Genomic DNA, 25772 nt, shown 5'->3' with positions numbered 1-25772 from the left:
AGAGAAAGAGAAAGAGAAAGAGAAAGAGAAAGAGAAAGAGAAAGAGAAAGAGAAAGAAAAGAAAAAAGAAAAAGAAAAAAGGAAGGAAGGGGAAGTTAAAGAACTTAAAAAAATGGATCAAAGACTTAAAATGTAATGGCTAAAACTAAGTCTTCAGAAAATGTGTAAATATTCATGAATTTGGATTAGGCAATAGCTTCTTGTATATAACATCAAAATAACTGAACAACAAAACTGACTGAACTTCCTCAAAATTAATCCTTTTTGTGCTTCAAAAAACACTATCAAGAAAAATAAAATCAAATTACAGAATAGGAGAATATATTTGCAAATCATGTATCTCATAAGTATCCTGAATACATATCTGTATCTAGATGGATATCTAGAATATATAAAGAACTCTTACAACTTAATAATAAAAAGACAAAAATTAAAAAACAGGAAAAGGGTTTGAATAATTATCTCTCAAATATATATAACTGGCCAGTAAGCACATGAAGTATCATTAGTCATGAGTTCATTATTAGTCATTAAGACAATGTAAATCAAAGCTACAATGAGATACTACCTTGTACCTACCAGTTGGATAACTAAAGCGCTGGTGAGAATGTGAATAAAGTAAAACCCTCATACACAGTTGGCGGAAATGCAGACTAGCACGACCCCCTTGGAAAAAGTCTGGCAGTTCTTCAAATGGTTAAACAGAGTTACCATATGACCCAGCAATTCCATTCCTAGGTACCTACCCAAGAGAATGAAAACATATGCCCACAAACATTCATAACAACATTATTCATTATAGCCAAAAGGCAGAAACAATTCAAAGGTCCATCAACTGGAGAACGGATAAATATAGTATATTCACACAATGGAATATTGTTTGGCAATAAAAGGGAGTGAAATACTGATACACGCTACAACACATAACAAGCTTTAAAAACAATGCTCAGTGAAAAAAGCCAGTCACAAAAGACTACATATTATATGATAACATTCATATGAAAGGTCCAGAATAAGTAAATCTATAGAGACAAAGTAGATTAGTGACTGCCAGGGGCTGGAGGGAAAAGAGATGGGGACTAACTGCTAATGACTTTTGGGTTTTTTTGAGGTAATGAAAATGTTCTGGAATTAGATAGTGGTAATGTCTGCACAACTTTGTGAATATATTAAAAACCACTGAATTGTACACTTTAAAAGGGTGACTTGTATAGCACAGAAATTGTATTTCAATAAAAAATGACTGGCAATTGGTAAGGGAAAAAAGGTTAAGAAAGGGGTAATACATGTATATGTTTAAATAAAGCAATGTAGTTTGATAATATGAGAATAAGGTTTGATGTAGACCCATTCAAGACACACTGCTTAATAACGTTTCTGATAAAGCACAATTTGTTTTCTAAATAATTGCCATAGCCATTTAGGTTGATTTTATATGAAAGGGAGCATAGACAAGTGACTAAAAAAAAGTTAAGTATTTAATGAACTACCATGATGTTCCAGGAATGCAAAAACAGTTTGTTAATTCTAAGAATTTCCAATCCCATCTACAGATATAATTCACCACGTTAACAGGGTAGAGGACAAAAATGGTATGATCATCTACATCTGTGCTGTCCAATATGGTAGCAACTAGCAGATTAAATACATTTTCAACAAATGATGCAGGGAGGGGTGGGCTCCTGGGTGGCTGAGACGGTTAAGCGTCTGACTTCTGCTCAGGTCATTATCTGGCAGTCCATGATCTTGCAGGGAGGTTTGAGCCCTGCGCTGAGCTCTGTGCTGACAGCTCAGAGTCTGGAGCCAGCTTTGGATTCTGTGTCTCCCTCTCTCTCTGCCCTTCTCCCACTCATGCTCTGTCTGTGTCTCTCTTTCTTTCTCAAAAATAAACATTAAAAAAATAATAAAGCTGGGCCCTTATCTAACACCATATACAAAAATTAACTCAAAATGGATCAAAAACCTAACCATAAGAGTTAAAACTATATAGGGGCACCTGGGTGGCTCAGTCAGGTGAGCATCTGACTTTGGCTCAGGTCATGATCTCGGGGTTAGTGAGTTCGAGTCCTGCATTGGGCTTGCTGCTGTCAGTGCGGAGCCCACTTTGTATCCTCTGTCTCCCTCTGCCTCTCTGCCCAACCCCACTCATGCTGTCTTTTAAAAATAAATAAAGCGTTAAAAAAGTAATAATAAATAAAAACAAAACAAAAAAAGAGTTAAAACTGTAACATTTTTAGAAAAAAATGCAGGGAACATCTTCACAACATTGGATTTCTTGGACATGACACCAAAAGTAAAGGAAAAAACCAGACATACTAGACTTCATCAAAATTAAAAACTTTTGTGCAGGGGCACCTGGCCGGCTCAGCTGGTAGAACATGAAACTCTTGATCTCAGGGCTGTAAATTCGAGCCCCATACAGGGTGCTGAGATTACTTTAAAATAAAATCTTTAAAAAAAGAAACTTTTGTGCAAAGGATACTATCAACAGAGCAAAAAGACAAACTACAGAATGGGAGAAAATATTTGCAAATCCTATATCTGATAAGGAATTAATATCTAGAATATATAAAGAATTCTTACAACTCAACAACAAAATAACTCAATTTAAAAATGGGCAAAGGACTGGGGTGCCTGGTGGCTCAGTCAGCTAAGCATCTAACTTCAGCTCAGGACATGGTTTTGCAGTTCACGGGTTCAAGCCCTGAGCTTGGTTCTATGCTGACAGCTCAGAGCCTGGAGCCTGCTTCAGATTCTGTGTCTCCTTCTCTCTCTGTCCCTCCCCTGCTCCTCCCTCCCCCTTCCTCTGTCTCTGTCTCTGTCTCTGTCTCTCTGAAAAATAAACATTAAAAAAAAATTGGGAAAGGACATAAACATTTCTCCAAAGAAGATATACAAATGACCAATATGCACACGAAAAGATGCTCAGCATCACTAGTCGTCAGGGAAATGCAAATCAAAAACACAATGAAGTTTCACCATTAGGATGTGTTATTCTCAAAAAAAAAAAACCAACCAAAAAAAACCAAAAAAAAAAAAACCACTCAAGATGACAAGTGTTAGCAAGGAAACAGAGAAACTGGAACCCTTATGCATTGCTGATAGGAACATAATATGGTGAAGCCTGTGTGGAAAACAGTGGGGCAGTTGCTCAAAACATTAAATGCAGAATTACCACATGATCCGGTAATTCCACTTTTAGGTACATACCCAAAAGACTGAAAGCAGGGACTCAAACAGATATTTTTACACTAATATTCATAACAGCACTATTCATAATAGTCAGAAGGCACAAACAATCCCAAATGTCCACTGACAGATAAACAAATGGAATGTGGTATATAGATACAATGGAATATTATTCAGCAATAAGAGGAATGGAGTTCTGATACATTGTTGCACCTTGAATGAATCTTGAAGACATTATGCTCTGCGAAATAGACCTGATTCAAAAGGATAAATATTGTAGGATCCCACTTATATGAGGTACCTAGAACAGGCAAATTCACAAAGACAGAAAGCAGATTAGAAGTTATCAAGGGCTGGGGGGAGAGGAAGAATGGGGAGTTACTGCTGTATGGTTAGAGTTTCTATTTGGGGTAATGACAAAGTTTTGGAAATAAATACTGATGATAGTTGCACAAAACTGTGAATGTAATTAATGCCACTGAACTGTACACTTAAAAATAGTGAAAATGGGGGCAGGGCGTCTGGGTAGCTCAGGTTATGATCTCACGGTTCGTGAGTTCGAGGCCTGCACCAGGCCCTCTGCTGTCAGCACAGAGCCCACTTCAGATCCTCTCAGCACAGAGCCCACTTCAGATCCTCTGTCCCCCTGTCTCTCTGCCCCTCCCCCATTTGCACTCTCTTTTAAAAATAAACATTTATTTAAAAAAAAAAATTTTTTTTTTTAATTTTTTTTTTCAACGTTTTTTATTTATTTTTGGGACAGAGAGAGACAGAGCATGAACGGGGGAGGGGCAGAGAGAGAGGGAGACACAGAATCCGAAACAGGCTCCAGGCTCTGAGCCATCAGCCCAGAGCCCGACGTGGGGCTCGAACTCACGGACCGCGAGATCGTGACCTGGCTGAAGTCGGACGCTTAACCGACTATGCCACCTAGGCGCCCCTAAAAAAATTTTTTAATGTTTACTTATTTTTGAGAGAGACATAAAAATAAACAAACATTTAAAAAGTAGTTAGGGGTGCCTGGGTGGCTCAGTCGGATCAGCCTCCAACATTGGCTCATGTCATAATCTCCCAGTTCCTGGGCTTATGCCCCGAGTCAAGCTCTGTGCTGACAGCTCAGAGCCTGGAGCCCGCTTTGGATTCTGTGTCTCCCTCTCTCTCTGTCCGCCCCCCACTCACTTGCTCACTCTCTCAAAAATAGACATAAATTTTTTTTAATAGTTAAAGCGGCAAATTTTATGTTATATATATTTTACCACAATTTTCTTTATTTTTTTTTAGGACAGACAGACAGAGCATGAACGGGGGAGGGGCAGAGAGAGAGGGAGACACAGAATCGGAAACAGGCTCCAGGCTCCGAGCCATCAGCCCAGAGCCTGACGCGGGGCTCGAACTCACGGACTGCGAGATTGTGACCTGGCTGAAGTCGGACGCTTAACCGACTGAGCCACCCAGGCGCCCCTATTTTACCACAATTTTAAAGAATCATGTAATATACCAAAAACCACCCTCTGAGAACCAATGTACAATTATGTATCATATCAATTTTTGTATCAAATACTTTTTCTTCTTTTCTTTTTTTTACAGTATTTATTTTGAAAAAGAAAAAGAGTGGGGCAGGGGCAGGGGCAGGGGCAGAGGCAGAGACAGAGGGAGAGAAAGAAAATCCCAACCAGGCTCTGCTCACAGAGACCGACGCAGGGCCTGAACTCATGAAACATGGGATCATAACCTGGGCCAAAACCCAGAGTCAGCAGGTCACTTAACAGACTGAGCCACTAAGGCACCCCTCTAGTAGTTTTCTTACCTAAGATAATCACCCTGTGAGGGTCAGGAAATAGGATGGCATTATTTTACAAATGAAAAAGACACGTAAAACTGACCTACATTAACTTTTTTGGGTAACAGAAAAACAAGAAAGCGGAAGTGTCTAAAGGGAGAACTTACATAGTGTCATTCTACTACTACTACTTTGCTCTGCAATCTTAAGTAAATCATTTAACTTCTTTAGATCTAATTTTCCCTTGGTGTTAAGGTCCCTTTGTGTTCTAAAATAAAGTCCTCTGCAATCTGGTTCCAGCTGAGACCTCAGTCTTGCTCCTGTATTATACAATGTGGAAAATCTGCTGCATACCAGTCCCCCGGGTCTGTCTGTCCTTATTCAAAGAATATTTTTTCAGATCCGGCTCCCTCTGCCCTGACCAGGGAGACCTGCTGGCGGTTGGCAGGGTAGCTCTCCTAGGGACTTCCACATCTTCTTCCCATCTTCCCACAACTCCCTCTCCCATATTAAACAAACTTTCACATATCTCAATCAACCAGATGTTAGTAGTTCTTTCTGGAGAGCTTAGGCAATTCTCATCCCCAAAGGGCACAAAAGAAATCAGAGAAGGAATAAGCTGTATAAAGTATGAAAAGGCAGTTTTTATTTATTTTTTATTTTTTTTATATTTTATTTTTGAGAGAGAGCGAGCACACGTGGGAGAGAGGCAGAGAGAGAGGGAGACACAGAATCCAGAGCAGGCTCCAGGCTCTGAGCTGTCAGCATAGAGCCCGACATGGGGCTCAAACTTACAAACCATGAAATCATGACCTGAGTCGAAGTCGGACACTTAACCAACTGAGCCACCTAGGCGCCCCACAAAAAGGCAGTTCTTATTAATGACACCCAGAAAGGCTACTGCCATAAGGCAAACAACACCCCTGTAAGATTATTATCCTCTCCACTTTACAAAGAAAACGAAGGACAGAAGTAACTTCCCCAAGTTACAAAGCTAGTAAAATTGGTGTGGATGGTATCTGAACCCTGATACTTTGTTTCTAGGCCAATGGTCTTAACTACTGCTCTATGTTGACACTGGTTTGGAATGAAACTTCACCCAGACCAGTAGCTTGAGGCAGATGGAAGAAACTAGCAAAGGAAGGAGACTCCATACAGCTGAAATGGCTCTGGCAGAGAAAGGAGAAGTGGTGAGAGGTGATGGCAACAAAGGAGATTTTCTTTAAATTAGAACACTGTGCTTTGTAGATAGGAGGTTAGCAAAGATTCTTCCCCAGGGTAGGAGATTTCTGGTATTTGCTAAGGGATGCTACTTTTCCAGCTCTGCCACTGTTTACCTACCTTCCCTTCTAAGATTTTTTATTTTTAACCAATCTCTACACCCAACGTGGGGCTTGAATCTACAGCCCTGAGATTTAAGACTCACATGCAGGGCTCCTGGGTGGCTCAGAAGGTTAAGCGCCCAACTCTCAATTTCAGCTCAGGTCACAGTCTCACAATTAGTGAGTTCAAGCCCCTCTGCACTCTCAGTGTAGAGCCTGCTTGGGAGTGAGTCTCTCTCTTTCATCTCTCTCTGCCCCTCTCCTGCTCACACTTTCTCTCAAAATAAATAACTTAAAAAAAAAAAAAAAAAAGATTCACATGCTCTACCGAATGAGCCAGGCAGTTGCCCCAATGATTCCTGATTTCTAATTCTAGTTTTTACTTGACAAATTATGTTACTGGTCATTTAGCTATTCTCACTGAAAAATAATACTATTCTTAACCAGAGACCATTTTATATCATAGAGTGCTTTGAACTTAGCACATGTATTGTGTATACTATTAAACTTGTTCTCACTCTCTAAATTTGTACTCAAAGTGACATTACACACTTTCTATAAAGATGAAATTGCCAATATTTTTTACCAAGATTAATTTCATCTCCTATTTTCTCGAACATTCTTTTTTTCCAGTACAAAATGGCAGCACAGAGACAGGACCCATTATTTTCTCTACAATTCTGACCTATCTTATCCCACTACCTGAGAGAAAAATTTTAATTACAGAGCCTGTGCTTGTGATGATATAGGAAGTACAGTAGTAACTAGATTTTCATGTCTCACATCTTGATACTGCTACTAAAAAAAAGTTTGAGGGCATATTTTTATAAATTTATATGGACTAAATAAATCTGAATCTTTGCAACATATACCAAATCACCACTTGATAGCCTTAGTATGCATTGATACACACTTCAAAAAGAAGAAACATGCTCAGGCTCTCATTCTCTCCCCAACACCCCCACAAACATATGAACAACATACACATCCCCAAAATCAATTGAACTTTAAAGTGTTGTTCTCATTTTCTTTATTCCATGCTTTTGAAAACTCAACATTACCCCAAGGTCACACACTGTACATATAGATTGTGGTCTATACCCCTCCCATGTGCATGTGTGTGTGTGTGTGCTATAAAAATTTATTGTTTGAATAGTTATTCACTCATAAAACACACACTGAATATGAAGTAATAGCCAGATGCCCTGCATACAAAGAAAAAGGCACAGTTCTAGCCCTCAAGAAGCTGTTGGCCAGTAGAGGGAGACAGACATGTAAATGAATTACAGTATTCCATTTCACCATGGTTTGTAGTCAAACAGATAGATACAAATGTTATTAAAGCTCAGGAGGAAGAACAACTAGCATAGAAGGGTTGGTTAAGGCTCCACATAAGAATATAAGAGTAAATGTTTATTCATTGAGTACAGCTTTACTAAATACCTACGAAGTTCCAAGGACAATGGATATAAATAGACTCTATGTTGCTCCTCTATGGCAGTGACCTCTTCAGACTTTTATGGGCTTCCCTCTCATACTACTGGATTTCTCAGTATCTCATTAATAACCTATAGATAGACCGTGAGCATTTTTCAAAAATAAAACGTTATGGGGCACCTGGGTAGCTCAGTCGGTTAAGCGGCCGACTTCACCTCAGGTCATCATGATCTCACGGTCCGTGAGTTCGAGCCCCGCGTCGGGCTCTGTGCTGACAGCTCAGAGCCTTGAGCCTGGAGCCTGCTTCAGATTCTGTGTCTCCCTCTTTCTGCCCCTCCCCTGCTCATGCTCTGTCTCTCTCTGTCTCAAAAATAAATAAAAACATTAAAAAAATAAAAAATAAATAAAAGGTTATAATCTTTATTTAGAACATGTGAAAATTTCATTACACCTCACTTAATGGGGGATATTAATGGGAACATCCTAAGGTAGTACAAAAGTTGTAGGAATCACTGCCTTACAGTGACTAAACACAGGGCCCAAGTTTTTATCTTTTGATCTATGTAACACTTATTGCCCCCAAAATATTAAGAGGCTTGAGCATAAGGATTAAGGAAGAACACATTTTAACATAACTGCTTTAGTACATTTCAAAGAATGAGTACTGATCAACTGGCATGGCTGAAAAAGCTTGCATTTCTTTTGTTGAAATTCAGCTAGGTCAGCCTCCAAGTATTTTCTGAGCTAACTTAGATCAACTTCTGCAGAGATCAACGGCACACAGAACACTTTCTATATATGAAAGACTTTAGTAGATCACAGTTAATTCCAACAAAAAGAGTAATCCATAAAAGGAAGACATTATCTATAGAATTTGGCAAGAAGCTTATTTGCAGCTAAGTCTCTCTTGGTTTAGGAAAAAAAAAAAAAAATACCAAACAGGCAGCTGAGAAGGCAGAATGCTCACAGGGAAGAGGAATATACAACACAAAGTGAATTTTCTCTTGAAAGTTCTCTCAAAACTAGTGTCAAATACCTACTACATATACAGAATGATCCTAAAATTCTCTGAAAGAGTCAGCATACACTTACCCTGACCACAAATATGCCCTCCACAAAACCAACTGGCTGAGAAATGAGTTAAAGTGTTGGATCCCTTCCACCAACACTGCCTGCTTTTCTACATACCATTTAATATAATCAACTGTTCAGTGTGCTTGCTGCAGATTTAACCATGATACTGCCACAATTCTGCAAAGGAAAAAAGTGTGGCTACAAGTGTAGCAAAATCATTCTCTGAAATTCAGGATGAAGGTAAGGCATCTGAAGAACATCCTGAAGAAAAATAATCTGAGTTCAAATATTACACCAAAAGCATATTTTTATTCCCTCAAAGGCTTTCTTCTAATATACATACACTCTTTTCCTTGGATACTGGCAAAAGAAGTATCAGCAATATTACACTTTCTAGAAACATGCAAATGTACAATTACCTTATCCACAAGTAGCCTCGTAAAGATGTGTAATTCCTCACTCTACCTTCTGTCCCACTTTCAAACCTTCACCTCCTTTTTGTAGCCCCAGAACAATTTTTAAACTTATCACTTCCACTATCTGACATTTAAAAATTAGTCTAAGTGAAATCATAATCCTCCCCCCAAAATGTATAAAGTTTGCTTCTTCCAATTATTTACCTCCTAGAACAAAAAACAAGGGAATTTTAGAAGACCCAGTTAGTAGGAAATAATCTTTAAATTACCCACATGCTACAAAAAAATATCACCTACCAAAAATGGAAACAATAATGAACTCAGAAATACTCAATTTCTCCCTCAACTCGACCAATTTTTTAACTTTATTTTCATTAGCCAATAATATCCACTGAGATTCAAATACTCCCTGAACACATCTGTTTACTGCCTGATGTGTTTCTATAGCAACAGACACCCAGAACACAGAAACAGAGATAATGCCTAGTTTTTTCACATCTTCTGTAACTGATGTAACTGGTGCAACAGAAAGACATTAGTATAATATGTGGTGCAAGTCATGCCACAGCAGCTCCTAAAAGGTAAAGGTTAATATGTCTGTCAGGCAACAACAATTTATAGAAAAAGAAAACACCCCTCGAAGTTAAATCTTAAATCTAAAGGGGAAGTAAGTGATCTTTCTGCCTGTCATTGAAAAAGGTGCTGCAGACCTTAAAGGACAGCTTGTTCTGAAAAACACTAACTCTAGACATTTGCTCAGTAAATAACACAAGCAATGAAATGTGCCACACATACATCTTCTGAATCTTTCAGTGAGTTTAGTGAGACAGCAAAAAGTCACTAGAAGCCAGATTATATAAATGCACCTATTTCCAGCCTTGCTACATTGCTCTCATCAGGATGCTTTCCTCTATGTCCCTTTGTGGAGCGATGATCAAGGTTTTGATTCACAGACAAAGGTCAATCTCGAGATTTAACGGGATCACGATGAGCAACTGAGTGGCTCAGGGGGTTGAGTGTCCAACTCTTGATTTCGTCATAGGCCATGATCTCAGTGTTCGTGAGTTAGAACCCCTCATCAGGCTCTGTGCTGAAAGCATGGAGCCTGCTTGGGATCCTCTCTCCTCCTCTCTCTACCCTTCCCCCACTCACACTTTCTCTCTCTTTCAAAGATAAACTTAAAAAAAAGGATCATCAAATTTCATATCTAGAAGTAGAAGCTCTAGAAGGAATTGGCAAAAGAGCTGATTTTTTAAACTGTCCCCCATAAATCATTTACTCCTCCCCTATCCCACTGTCATGACTACATTATAATCCTGGCAAGACTTCTTTCCTTCTAAGCTTTCAGTCACCCATCTGTGCCAACTGAAGTTAAAGCAGAGAAAACTATGTCTCCACTCCTGAATCTACCTAGGAACATTAATAAAGAGTGGTAAACTGACCCCATCATTAAAAAGTCCAACAACAACAAAATATTTAACAAGGCAGTTATACTCAAGCTACCAAGGGAAGCCAATAGTGCCAGTTAACAATCACGTCTTTGCTAAATTTCTCTAGACTTAAGTATCACATCTAGAACACTACCAATCACCCTCAGCCAAGTTAAAATTCTTAACAAATTCACCTTCAGATATGACTCTATTATTTACTATCTTTAGCAATTCATAGTGAGAACAAAGAAACTGAACTAAGAAGCGGGTGTGGGCCTGGGTATAAGTACCACCACACTGAGCTTCAAATTCCCTAAGATGCCTTTTCATCAGGTGAAAATGTCAAAAATTTCACCTGATGCACAGGATTCTTGTGAAGTTTATATGAGAACAAATGTACAACTATTCTATAAACTGTGAAGTGCCCTATACATAAAAAGAGGCTATGGGTGCCTGGGTGTCTCAGTTGGTTGAGCATCTGACTCTTGGTTTTGGCTCAGGTCATGATCTCACATTGTGGGATCAAGACCGGCATCAGGTTCTATGCTGACAGCACAGAGCCTGCTTGGGATTCTTTCTCTCCCTCTCTCTGCCCCTCCCCTGCTAGCACATCCTCATGCACTCTTTCTCTCAAAAATAAACAAACTTAAAAAAAAAAAAAAAAAAGCAAGAGGCTGGGGCACCCAGGTGACTCAGTTGTTTAAGTGCCCAACTTTGGGTCAGGTCATAATCTCACAGTTCATGGGTTCAAGCCCCACGTCAGGCTCTGTGCTGATGGCTGAGAGCCTGGAGCCTGCTTCGGATTCTTTGTCTCCTTCTTTCTCTGCCCCCCAGCCCCCCCGTTTGTACTCTGTCTCTCTCTCTCTCTCTCTCAAAAGTATATAAACATTTTAAGAAATTAAAAAAAAAAAAAAAAAGAGGCCGTATAGAGTAGTGCTAGGGTTTGGACCAGGTTTCCAGGGTTCAAATCAGGCTCATGGTTGAGCCTCTCACTATACATGAGCTGCTTAATTAACAGAAGTCATTGCACAGGACTGTAGGAGGATTAAGTGAAATAAAAAATAGCTAGTACATGCTCAAAAAATATTAGCAATTATGGTTTTGAACATGAATCAACATTGGACTGAGAAACCAACTATCTTTTCCAAAAAGAATGGTCTATGTGGCTAGAGACAAATCATACTTCATATGCCTCTTCTCAAATAGCATTAAACATCAAATAAGATTTTCTTATCATCCCAAGTAGTATGCTTCTAATAAGCTTTCTAAGTCCATCCCTTTCAGAAGCTCTCTTCTGATTCCACCATCTCTAAATCTCCTCACACCAAATATCTAATCCTAGGGATAAAATTTTATGAAATCCAACAACTTCATTCTCTCCACCCGTCACTGCCAGCAATTTAATATGGTCATTTCTAGAAGGTGTAATTTGGGAGAAGCCTCTGCTCTAAACAACAGAGTGGGTTCTGTTCTTGATTTCTGGGTACAGAGAGCTTGAAGGGATGCTCAAATGTGAACAGAAGAGAAGAGTAGCAATGTGCTTAAGAATAAGTTTCTGGATATCAAGACAGTCAAGACTAGAGCAGAAGGCTGTAAGTAGACTTGGAGAGAAGAGGAATGATCAACAAAAATAAAAGGCTTAAGCAACATTCATACATCTTTGCCTGTGTCGCTCCAAATATCAGGGGCTTTAGCAATAATCATTATAAAAAAAAAAAAGTAATCATTATTTATACCTACTAGACAATAAGAATTAAGTCATCCTAATCTGAGGGGCACCTGGATGGCTCAGTCCATTAAGCGTCCAACTTCGGCTCGGGTCATTATCTCATGGTTCATGAGTTTGAGCCCCACATCAGGCTCTGTGCTAACAGCTCGGAGCCTGGAGCTTATTTCAGATTCTGTGTCTCCTGCTCTCTCTGCCCCTGTCCCGCGTGTGCTGTCTCTCTCTCTCAAAAATAAACATTAAAAAATTTTTTTAAAAATCACCCTAATATGAATTATTTGGCATCTATTATTATAATTTTCTTGTATTGTTGGACTGTAATGAGAGAAACCCAGGTGAGAAATACGATAATTATGTTTGAACTTCATACTGCCAACAGGAATGGAATTAACCAATGAAACCGATATTATTTAATAATTATAATTCATCCTTCATTAGACTTCTTAGGAAGCCTGTTCGGCAGTGGAGGAAAGTTCCTAAGACAGAGTAAACAATCAGGAGAAGGACCTGAAAAGCTCTTTTCCCACCATCACCCTAATGGGAATTCCGAGCCTGTGTGTCCCATGGTCTTTGTACTAGGACTTACACGTCTTGAGTGCTTACTGAAGGCTGAGTACTAAGACACAACAGAAAGAAATAGAAGAGGGCTGCTATTTTCAAGAAGCTCACAATTTGGGAAACAAAACTCAGTTAATTAAGAAAAGTCTAGAGGCAAAGGGAAGAGCAGAGTGAGAATGAGAAGTTTAGTCAATCCATCTTCACACAGGTGAGTGTGGCTAAGAAATAATTCAGCTACTGGACTTCAAGCTGTAATCATCAAGACAGTATGGTACTCGCACAAGGACACTCAGATCCATGGAACAGAATAGAGAACCCAGAAATGGACCCACAAACGTATGGCCAACTAATCTTTGACAAAGCAGGAAAGAATGTCCAATGGAATAAAGGCAGTCTCTTCAGCAAGTGGTGCTGGGAAAACTAGACGGCGACATGCAGAAGAATGAATCTGGACCACTTTCTTACACCAGACACAAAAATAAACTCGAAATGAATAAAAGACCTAAATGTAAGACAGGAAGCCATCAAAACCCTTGAGGAGAAAGCAGGCAAAAACCTCTCTGATCTTGGACACAGCAACTTCTTACTCCACATGTCTCTGGAGGCAAGGGAAACAAAAGCAAAAATGAACTACTGGGACCTCATCAAAATAAAAAGCTTCTGCACGGCGAAGGAAATAATCAGCGAAACTAAAAGGCAACCGATGGAATGGGACAAGGTATTTGCAAATGACAGATGAAGGGTTAGTATCCAAAATCTATACAAAACTTATCAAACTCAACACCCAAAAAACAGATAATCCAGTGAAGAAATGGGCAAAAGACATGAATAGACACTTCTCCAAAGAAGACATCCAGATGGCCAACTGACATATGAAAAAATGCTCAACATTACTCATTATCAGGGAAATACAAATCAAAACCACAATGAAATACCACCTCACACCTGTCAGAATGGCTAACATTAACACCTCAGGCAACAACAGATGTTGGCGAGGATGTGGAGAGAGAGGATCTATTTTGACTGCTGGTGGGAATGTAAACTGGTGCAGCCACTCTGGAAAACAGTATGAAGGTTCCTCAAAAAATTAAAAATAGAACTACCATATGACCCAGCAATTGCACTATTAGGTATTTATCCAAAGGATACAGGTGTGCTGTTTCGAAGGGGCACGTGTACCCCAATGTTTATAGCAGCACTACCGACAATAGCCAAAGTATGGAAAGAGCCCAAATGTCCATAGATGGATGAATGGATAAAGATGTGGTATATACACATACAATGGAGTATTACTTGGCAATCAAAAAGAATGAAATCTTGCCATTTGCAACTACGTGGCTGGAACCAGAGGGTATTATGCTAAGTGAAATTAGTCAGAGAAAGACAAACATCATATGACTTCACTCTTATGAGGACTTCAAGACACAGAACAGATGAACACAAGGGAAGGGAAGCAAAAATAACATAAAAACAGGGAGGGGGACAAAACAGAAGAGACTCTTAAACATGGAGAACAGAGGGAGGGTTACTGGAGGGGTTGTGGGAGGGGAGATGGGCTAAATGGGTAAGGGGCATTAAGGAATGTACTCCTGAAATCATTGTTGCACTATATACTAACCTGGATATAAATTAAAAAATAAAATTAACATTTAAAAAAAGATATATAATGGTATAATAAAAATACTAAAATAAATTATTTCCTTTTTTTAAAAAAAGAAAGAAAGACTACAGCTAAGAGGTGCCAGCGTGGCTCAGTCAGTTGAGCATCTGACTTCAGGTCATGATCTCCTGGTTTATGGGTTCAACGCCCGCGTAAGGCTTTGTGCTGACAGCTCAGAGCCTGGAGCCTGCTTCTGTGTGTCTTTCTACTCCCCCCGTTTGCCCTCTGTCTCTTTCTCTGTCCCTCAAAAATAAAAATAAACATTAAAAAAAATTTTCAGGGGTGCGTGTGTGGCTCAGTCAGTTAAGTATCCGACTTCGGCTCGGGTCATGATCTCGCAGTATGTGAGGTCGAGCCTCGCGTTGGGCTCTGTGCTGACAGCTCAGAGCCTGGAGGCTGCTTTGGATTCTGTGTCTCCCTCTCTCTCTGCCTCTCCCCCACTTGTGCTCTCTCTCCCTCCCTCTCTCCCTCAAAAATAAATAAAATGTAAAAAAAAAAAAACAAACTACAGCTAAATATCAATGTGGCTAGATGTTACTACATATTCAATAATAATAATAATAATAATAATAATAATAATAGATATCATATGAATGCTTCCTATGTCCTAAGCATTTATTTTCAAGGCCATTTTTCTAGCTCATTTAATCCTCACAACAGCCTTATGAAGAAAGATAATAAAATGTCAATTTTAGTTATAAAGAAAGTTAAGAATCAAAAAGGTTAGGTAACTTGATTTCAGTCTAGGTCCAACAGTTACAAAAAGGCCTACATTCTAGTCAAACTCACAGAAGCAGAAAGTAAAATGGTGGCTACCAGGGGCTGGGGGAAGAGGGAAAAGAGGGAGTTGCTGCTCAATGTGTATAAAGTTTCAATTACACAAGATGAAAAATCTCTAGATCTATTGTACAACACTGTGCTTACACTGAACACTGTATACTTAAAAACTTAAGAGTACAGATCTTACATATACACACACATACACATATGTATATATGTGTGTGTATGTGTGTGTGTATTTTTAAACCACACACATACAAAGTGTGACCTCCCCCACCTCCAGGTCTACATTTAAAAAATTTTTTTTTCCTAATGTTTATTTTTGAAGGCGAGAGAGACAGAGTGTGAGCAGGGAAGGGGCAGACAGAGAGGGAGACACAGAATCTGAAGCAGGCTCCAGGCTCTGAGCTGTTAGCACAGAGCCCAATATGGAGTTTGAACTCATGAGCCATGAGATCATGACCTGAGCCAAAGCGGGATGCCCAACCTACTGAGCCACCCAGGCATTGCCCCCTCAAGTCTACATTCTTAACCCTCAAACTTCTTGGTCTCAGGAACCCCTGACATTCTTAAAAATTAGAGGACCTCAAACAGCTTTTGTTTATATGGGATATTTATGTCAATACTTACTGATCACAATTAAAACTGAGAAATTATCTTTTTTTAACTTTCATTTATTTTTTAATGTTATTTATTTTGAGAAAGAGAGCAAGCAAAGGAGGGCAGAGAGAGGGAGAGAGAGAATCCCAAGCAGGCTCTGATCTCAGGGCTTGATCTCACAAATCATGAGATCATGACTTGAGCTTCAATCAGTGCTTAACAGACTGAGCCATCCAGATGCCCCAGGAATTCTCTAAATATATAAAACTGCAAAACAAGACAACAAACTGTACTTACGTTTCCACATAGGCTGAAGGAAAACTTTAGGATTTCAAAGTAATGATTCACTAGACCACAATGAGGTTATAGAGATTATAGCAGGCAGGTATAATCAAAAGTAAAAGGACAATATGAGTACTGAAAATGGAGTTTACTATCTGAAAAAAGGCACATTTATATCCTACTACTTTAGGAAATTATAGAAAATACAAGAATAGACAAATATACATGTCATTAGCCCTGCATGTAATACCATCACACATCATGTAGCTCTGGAAAACCTCCACTTATTAGAGAATGAGAAAGAAAAAAAAACAAGTAACATCTTAACATTACTATGAAAATAGTCTGGACTTTGCAGACCCCTATAAAAGAATCCTGACTATATACCACACTTTGCGAACCACTGTTCCACACCAATCATCTTTATTTATTTAAAAAAAAATTTTTTTAATGTTTATTTATTTTTGAGACAGAGACAGAGTGCGAGTGGATCAGGGGCAGAGAAGAGGGAGACACAGAATCCGAAGCAGGCTCCAGGCTCTGAGCTGGCAGCGCAGAGCCTGACGCGGGGCTTGAACTCACGAGCTCTGAGATCATGACCTGAGCTGAGGTCGGACACTCAACTGACTGAGCCACCCAGGCGCCCCCACACCAATCATCTTTAAACCGTGAGTTATAAAAATCGATTTAAGTCATATATGCATTTTTGAAAAATGAAATGACAGAATGAAATGGAAAAGATGAGAAAACGTAGTACACTTCCACTTCCTGAAACTTCTATTAGTTACATATATCTAGTATGCAAAGTACTAGGTGGTAACAGAATATATTTCCTACTGCAGGTCAAAAACTGTGAAAACACTGTACGACAACATAATTTCCAATTCTGCCAAAGCAAAGGCCATACAAATAACCTACAATCTGTAGACTAAAAACTGAGAATTTATGATAAGTTACACATTCTCCAACATGAAGGCAATTAAAGGTTTCAGATGGATAAAACTTCTATAGACTGAAGAGAGTCACAGTTCACCTTACCACATCACGCTACGGCCATCGCTAAAGCCTTTCCTACTACCTTCTCTTCCACAGTCAATTCAGGGAAAAAGGAAGGCAAGAGAGGTTATCCAAACTACATCAGCCACAAATAAAGGTGCTCTTGAGCTCTTGCCCTTATACTTCCTTCACAGCAAACTGGCCAAAAATCACTTTCCAAAAATCACTGGCATTATGGTTACTGCTCTTATCCTGACTCTATAGGAATTCTTGGGTCAAAACTGCAGCATTCAGACAATGGTTCAAGTTGCAGATCTCTCTTGGTATCCTGACAAAGGCAGGCCTGCATCTGGTGAACTGCAACAAATGGAAACAGCACATAGTGAAAGGCAGAGCCAGTCTACCAACAGCTGAAGCTCCACCCACAGCCTGGGAACAATCCAGGACACCCAGAGGTCTTAATGGTTTCCCTGAGAAACTACAAAGACAAACTCTACTGAAGGCAGTGGGTGAGATATAAAATCACTGCCTCTTCCTCTTTACCAGAAATATACTATAGAATTTTGTTTCAGAAAGTTTCTCTCCCAACTAGTCCAAACAGACCAATAGGAAGCTTGATGAAAATTATAATGGCACATACTTTTTAAAAATTGTGGTAACATGTATAAAACATAAGATTTATCTTTTTAACTATTTTTGAGCATGTAGTTCAATGGCACTAAGTCCATTCATATTGTTAGGTAACCATCACACTATCTCCAGAACTTTTGCATCATCTCATACTGAAACTCTGTACTTACTGGCATATACTTTTGCAATGATATAATTTTCTGTTATCAACATACCCTAAGATGCAAATGCATCCCTCTCCAAGGATAGACCCAATCCCACTACTGTCTTGAAACCTAGAGGGGAAAAAGGCAAATTCTGTGAGAGTAGAAATCTTTCTTTTTACTGTTGTCTCTTCAGAACCTAGTACATGCCTGACAAATATAGATTCAAATATTCATTTGTTATATGGTTAAAGTATGACCACACAAATTACTTACTAATTGCAAAGGGAAAACTACACCTTTATAATGGAAAAATCGGTTAGTTACCACCTTAACCAATCTTTTTTTTTTCTTCAAATTTTTATTTAAAGTCTGGTTAGTTAACATATAGTGTAATAGTGGTTTCAGGAGTAGAAAGGAGATTTTTTTAAAGCAATCTCTACACCCAAGGTGGGGTTCCAATTCATGACCACAAAATCAAGAGTCGCATACTCTACCAATTGAGCCACCCAAGCACCCTACCTTAATCAATCTTAACCATCACTACCAGTGGGACACTCTAATACTGGGTACCTCCCGACTTGATACTATTTGAAGTGTTCTGTCACCTAGGAAGCAGTCTTGCCAAAATGTTTAATGTGAATCTAATCCTCTAGACCCAAGTTCCAGTTTACAAGGAATACATTTTAGGAAAACAAACTATACAATGAAGAAACAAATTCATTTACATTTTTTTTCCAGGTTTATGGAGACAGTGTGAGTGGGGGAAGGGCAGAGAAAGAGGGAGAGAGAGAATCCCATGCAGATTCCAAGAGGAAACCAGAGATCATGACCTGAGCTGAAACCAAGAGTCGGATGCTTAACCAACTGAGACACCCAGGAGCCCCCAGACAAATTCATTTTAAATGATAATGTCACTCATACAAGCATAGTCAACCGATCTTTGACAAAGGGCCAAAGACAATTTAACATTTCAATGTGGAAAAAAAATCTTTTCAGAAACTTTTCCTGGAACAACTAGATATACATATCCTTCCCCCAAATACAAATACTGACCTTATACAACATTACACAAAAACTCAAAATGGATCAGAGACTAAAAGGTAAAACACACAACTATAAAACTTCTAGAAAATAAAGCTTAGGTACATCGGATTTGGCAACAAGTTTCTAGCTACAACAACAAAACCACAATCCCAGGGCACCTGGGTGGATCAGTTTGGTTAAGCGCCCAACTTCAGCTCAGGTCATGATCTCACAGCTCGTGGGTTCGAGCCCCACATCGGGCTCTGTGCTGACAGCTCAGAGCCTAGAGCCTGTTTTAGATTCTGTGTCTCCCCCCTTCTCTCTCTGTCCCTCCCCTGCTTGCTCTCTGTCTCTCTCTCTCAAAAATAATAAACATTAAAAAAATAATAATAATAAAATAACTGCTCTGCATGAGACACGGTTAAGAGAATGAAAAGATAAGCCACAACCAGAAAAAAAAAATCTGCAAAAGGAAGTGAAAACTCATGTCCACACAAAAACCTGCACACAAATGTTTATAGCAGTTTTACTTATAATTGACACAATGTGGAAGCAACCAAGATGTTCTTCAGTAAGTAAATGGATAAACAAGCTGTGATACATCCAAATAATGGAATACTATTCAGCACTAAAAAGAAATGAGCTATTATGTCATGAAAAGGCACGGAAGAAACTTAAAATGCATATTACTAAGTGAAAGAAGCCAATCTGAGAAAGCTATATACATACCATATGATTCCATCTATGTGACATTTTTGGAAAAGGCAAAACTATAAACAGTAAAAGGGTAAGTGGTTGCCAGAGGATATGGAGAGGAAGGGATAAGTAGGCAGGGCACAGATTTTCAAGAATCAGAATGAAAACTATTCTGTGTAATACTGTAATGGTGGATACATATCATTATACATCTGCCAAAATCCATACAGTGTATAACACCCAAGTGAACCCTAATGTAAACTATAGGCGTTGGGACTAATGTCATTGTAGGTTCATTAAGTGTTAATAAATATAACACTTGATGTGTGTGATTCTGATAGAGGAGGAAGCTATGTGCACATAGCAGGGCAGGAGGTATATGAGAACTCTGTACCTTCCACTTAATTTTACTACGAATCTAAAACAGCTCTAAAAAATAGCCTGTTTTTAAAAAATGTATGTCCATAAAAAACCTGCAAACATTTATAGGAGTTTTATTCATAACTGCCAAAACTTGGAAGCAACCAAGATGTCCTTCGGTATGTAAATGGATAAACAAACTGTGGTGGTACAGCTATACAATGAAATATTATTCAGCAATAAAAAGAAATGAATTCTCAAGACACAGAAACATGGAGCAACCTTAAATGCATATTACTAAGTGAAAGAGGCCAGCCTGGAAAGGCTACATACTGTATTTGGATTCCAGCTATATGACATGCTAGAAAGGCAAAACTACAGAGAGAATAAAAATATCTCTAGCTGCTGGTGTGAGGGGGAGAGGAAAACAGAGAAAGGAAGGGATAAATAAATGGAGCATAATAGAATTTTAGGGCAGTGAAACTATCCTGTATGATACTTTTATGGCAAATACATAACCATATACATTTGTCAAAAGCCAAAGAATTATAAACACAAAGAGCGAACTCTAATGTAAACTATGGGCTTTGGGTGATAATACCGTGTCAATGTAGGTTCATCATAACAAATGTACCACATTAATGCAAGATGTTAACAGGAGAAACTGGGGGGCAGAGAAGGGGTATGTGGGAATTCTACTTCCTGCTCAATTTTTCTGCAATCTAAAACTGCTTCAAAAATAAAGCCTTATTAGGGGCGCCTGGATGGCTCAGTTGGTTTAGCATCTGACTCTTGGTATGGGTGCAGGTTGTGACCTCGCAGTTGTGAGACTGAGCCCTGGGGCTCAGCATGAAGCCTGCTTGGGATTCTCTCTCTCCCTCTCTCTGTCTCTCCCCTGCTTGCTCTTTCTCTCAAAATAAATAAATAAATGTTAAAAAAAAAAAAAAAAGTCTTATTAGTTAAACACACACACACGCACAGGGTGGCTGGGTGGCTCAGTCAGTTGGGCATCTGACTCTTGATCTCAGCTCAGATCATGATCTTATGGTTTGTGGGATTGATCCCCGAGTTGGGCTCTGTGCTGACAACATGTGGAACTTGCTTGGGATTCTCTCCCTTTCTGCCCCTCCCCCACGTGCTCTCTTTCTAAACAAATAAACAAACTTAAAAATAATCAATGTCACAAAAACAAAAAGATAGATAGACTGTTCAGAGTCATCAAACTTTTACTATAAAGGGCCAGAGAGAAAATATTTTAAGCTTTGTGGGACATATGGTCTCTATCACAACTACTCAACTCTGCCACTGAAGTATGAAAGCAGCCATAGACAACACACAAATGAATAAGCATGCCTTACTTATGGACACTGAAATTTGAATTTCATATAGTTTTCATATGTCATGATATACTATTCTTTTGATTTTTTTTCCAACCATTTAAAAATGTTAAAACCAAAGAACTAAAAACAGGTATCTAAAAAAATACTTATACACAGATGCCCATGGCAGCACTATTCAAAATAGCCAAAAGGTAGAAACAATGCCAAAGTCCATCAACAGATGAATGGATAAACAAAAAGTGATATACCTTTATCAAAGTGGATTATTATTCAGTCATAAAAAGGAATGAAATACTGATACACACTACAATGTGAACAAACCTTAAAAACATGCTAAGTGGAAGAGGCGAAACATAAAAGGTCACGTTATGATTCCATCTCTATGAAACATCCAAAATAGGTTAATCCAGAGACAGAAAGGCAACTAGTACTTAGCAGAAGCTGCAGGGAAAGAAAATGGGGAGACCGTTTAACGGTAAAAGGTTTCTTTTTTGGGTGCTTAAAATGTCTTGGAACTAGAAAGACATGATGGTTACACAACATACTGAATATACCAAATGCCAATGAATAGTGCACATTAAAATGGTTGATGGTTACTTTTATGTTAGGTGAACTTTACTGTAAGTTTTTTTTCAATGATACAGAAAAAAATGTAAAAGCTATTTTTGTCTGGTAAACTGTACAAAAACAGGTGGCTAGTAAAACTTGGCATATGGATTGTCAGGTGCTGACCTCTACTCTAGGTGAAAAGAGACTAAAGAGTCATAACTAAACGCAATGCATAAACCTGGACTAAATCCAGAATTGAAAAAAGTCAGAAAAAAGGCTATGCAGAACATTTGGGGAAAAGTTAACATTGGATACCGTGGAATTACTGTAATTTTCTTTAAGTAAGACAATATATTAGTGGTAAGGTAATTTCTTATTCCTAGGAGAGGTGTGCTGAAATATTTAGGGATAACATCATGATATGCAAATTACTTTCAAATAATTCCACTCCAAAAAATACATGTAGAACTAAAGAAACGTGGTGATTTTTTTTTAAACAATTGGGGACTCTGAAGGATATATAAATGTTCATTGTATTTCTCTTTTAACTTTCCTGTATTAGAACTTTTTCAAAATAAAAATGTTTGGGGGAAAATGTATTTTATGAATATAGAAAACTGGCTTGAAACTGCCTAATATGAAGTCTGACAATATGTTAAGATTAATGTTCCATATTCCTCGGGAATAGGGCTTATTACAAGCTGGGCTGAGGACTATACCTGGTTCCAGGATTCTTTTCTGGGACCAAAAAGCATCACTCTTCCAAGGACAGGCTTAATCAGGTAGGAAGACTGGTAGGACCCGGGCCTTCTGATGGGTATAAGGCCCATGGGTATAAGATGCACCATGATCACTAGAATAGGAATTCCTGGAAAATAACACATACGTGCATGCACATAACACAAAACACACACAATTTGGCACTGTAAGCCTATATTCCCACTGATTTAGATAAAACTAAATTTAAATTCTCCTCCTAGGCAGAAGCATGGTTTAAATGAACGATGAGTATTAAGAAGGGCACTTGTGATGACTACCGGGTGTTGTTGTATGTAAGTGTTGAATCACTAACTTCTACTCCTAAAACCAGTATTACACTGTATGTTTGGTGTTATTTATTTTAGAAAGAGAGCACCCTGGGGGAGGTGGGGAGAGGGGCAGAGGGAGAGAATCTTAAGCAGGCTCCATGTTTAGTGCAGAGTCTGACGCGGGTCTCAATCCCATGACCCTGAGATCATGACCTGAGCCAAAATCAAGAGTCAGATAGAGTTGGACACTCAACCAACTAAGCCACCCAGGCACCCCTACACTGTATGTTAACTACTAACTGGAATTTAAATAAAAACTTGAAAAAAAAAATTTCCCCCAAAGGGGAAAAATATCTGACTATACAAGTTAAATGACCCCTGAAGCATTTTTATGGAACTAAAATCACATAACATCTCTAGAACCACCCATATGAAATTTTACAGCAAGAAAAAAATTACTTATCCCTAACGCAGGTTGTTGTAGACCAGCAGAGCCCACAAGAAACATAATGTCAGCTACATGTACAATTTTTTCTGGTAGCTGTATTTTTTAAAGGTGATATTAATTTTTAATGTTTTTTTTAATGCTTTATTTATTTTTGAGAGAGAGACAGAGACAGAGTATGAGCAGGGCAGGGGCAGAAAGAGAGGGGACAGAACCGGAAGCAGGCTCCAGGCACTGAGCCGTCAGCACAGAGCCCAAAGCGGGGCTCAAACTCACAAACTGTGAGGTCATGACCTGAGCTGAAGTTGGATGCTTAACCGACTGAGACACCCAGGCAGCCCAAAGGTGATATTAATTTTAATATGTTTTATTTAAATCATTAAATCTATTCATATGTAATACATAATAGCATTTCAATATGTTATCATTATGGAAAAATTACGGGGATAATTTACATTCTTTTCCCATACTAAGTCTTCAAAATTCAGTGTGTATTTTATACTCTCATCTCAATTTAGATGAGTCACATTTCATATGCTCAACAGCCACATGTGACTAGTGGCTTACTACACTGGACAGGACGATCTAACTCTTGGAAAAAGCAACAAAAGCAAAGCTTAGAAAATGAGCTACCAATAAAGTGATTAATATATGTATATGAATCTCCCAAGGCAACATAGGCTGGAAATGTTCTATATTTTCATATGATAATCAGGTAAACAACAACTATTTATCAAGGTATAACTTACAAACTAACTTCAATCCCTACTCTGGTATCCCGCATGACACCCTACAAACAAAAAAAGTTATCACATCTCTATTCTGGGCAAAAGGAACTTTACTGCACCACGTCACACACATACTGGGCTGGGAGTTCTTTTCTTTGACCTTCATTGCCAGGTTCAGTCTAAGATGAGAGTGAAAGAAGAGGAGCTGAGTCTTTTGCTCCACTCTCCACCATCACTCTCCCAAAGTGATTAGAAATAACACCACTCTAAACTGGTATTTTCCTTCGTCCACTAACCCCTCTCCACATAATTCTGTCCAACTTACCTCTCATTCTCCACAGAAGAGAGATCATGTCAAATCCATATTCTCCAACTCTTAGATCCCTGCTCCCAAATTAACTATAGCCTCTTCCTCTTGACCTTCCCTTACTTAAAAAGAAAATTCTGTCCAAACAAGTGGCTTTAGGAGAACGAGTAACATCACTTCAAGATCAATCTCCTTCCCTAAGTGGGATGGAATCTACTTCCCAATGTGTACATACTGCTAACAAAAATGCCACAGGTCACTACAAAAATAATTTAAGTATACTTGAGGATCAGTGATATGAAAAGAATAGCTTCAATTACACTTTCCTATTATCCTCCCCCAAACGCTTTCCTTGCCCCCAAAGAAAGTGGCAACATTTTCCCATTTTTGAGAAAAGGAAAACTTTTTTACTTGTCAGACTAACAAACAATATCTTTGACTCATAGTTGTGGAATTTAAGATAAGCTGAAAGACAGTAAATTTCATAAGTTCTGACCTATATTTATTGGCTGGAAAAGCAAATGTATATTTTTGAGCTAAATGGCTTAAGCTATGTTTATTTCTTCTGGCTTCTTCCCCTTGACTAAACCTTTCGAGGGTTATAAAGAATTCTACAATTTGGCTCAAGATCAGACACTATGTAACAAATTGTTGAATTTTGCTATCATTTTGTTACTGAGTCTATAAAAATACATATTCTAATAACCAGAAATTGTAAATATTTTCAAAATTACTAAGTCACTATCTTTTTAATTCTTGAACTATGAAGTAGAAACTGTGTGTAAAGAAAAAGACAGGGAAGGATACATGAAGTGATAAAATAGTTACTTCTGGGGAAGGGATTGGGGCTAGAGAGTTAAGGGCCTCTTTAACCTTCTCTGTAAAACTTGGGGCCCCTGTCAGTTAAGTATCTGACTTTAGCTCAGGTCATGATCTCACGGTTTGTGAGTTCGAGCCCTGCATTAGGTTCTGTGCTGACTGCTCAGATCCTGGAGCCTGCTTAGGATTCTGTGTCTCCCTCTCTCTGTGCCCCTCCCCCGCTCGAGCACGCGTGCATGCACACTCCCTCTTTCTCAAAAATAAACATTAAAAAAATACCTTATCTGTAAAACTTTAATTTTATGCAATAATGCATTCATATTTTATTTGCATAATTAAAAACCAGATTTGAAATATGTAGAACTAGTTCATTATAGAACTTAGTTTTGAAAATTATAATATATACCATTTATTAAAAGTTCATTGTTCACAAAGCAGTCTACAGTCGTTA

At 38.6% G+C, this 25772-nt stretch overlaps 1 protein-coding gene across 5 annotated transcripts in view; it reads right to left on the bottom strand.

Annotated features, from left to right (window-relative positions):
- KDM2A (lysine demethylase 2A) overlaps window positions 1-25772 on the bottom strand; it is a 114612-nt gene that overhangs the window by 57357 nt on the left and 31483 nt on the right. For 2 of the 5 annotated variants that reach the window (XM_040465764.1, XM_040465760.1), the window contains one exon: window positions 22714-22862. The exons of 2 other annotated variants lie outside the window; for them this stretch is intronic. In XM_040465764.1, coding sequence (XP_040321698.1) covers window positions 22714-22862 — 149 coding nt within the window. Of the gene's footprint in view, window positions 1-18095; window positions 18129-22713; window positions 22863-25772 lie in introns of those variants that run through there. One more of the 5 variants, XM_040465762.1, reaches the window with a different exon arrangement.

Source organism: Herpailurus yagouaroundi, unplaced genomic scaffold (genome assembly GCF_014898765.1).
Source record: "Herpailurus yagouaroundi ecotype Mexico unplaced genomic scaffold, PumYag 569, whole genome shotgun sequence".
NCBI classification, from domain to species: Eukaryota; Metazoa; Chordata; class Mammalia; order Carnivora; family Felidae; genus Herpailurus; species Herpailurus yagouaroundi.
Note: the sequence above shows the minus strand (reverse complement) of the source record. Positions and strands in the feature narration are given on the sequence as shown.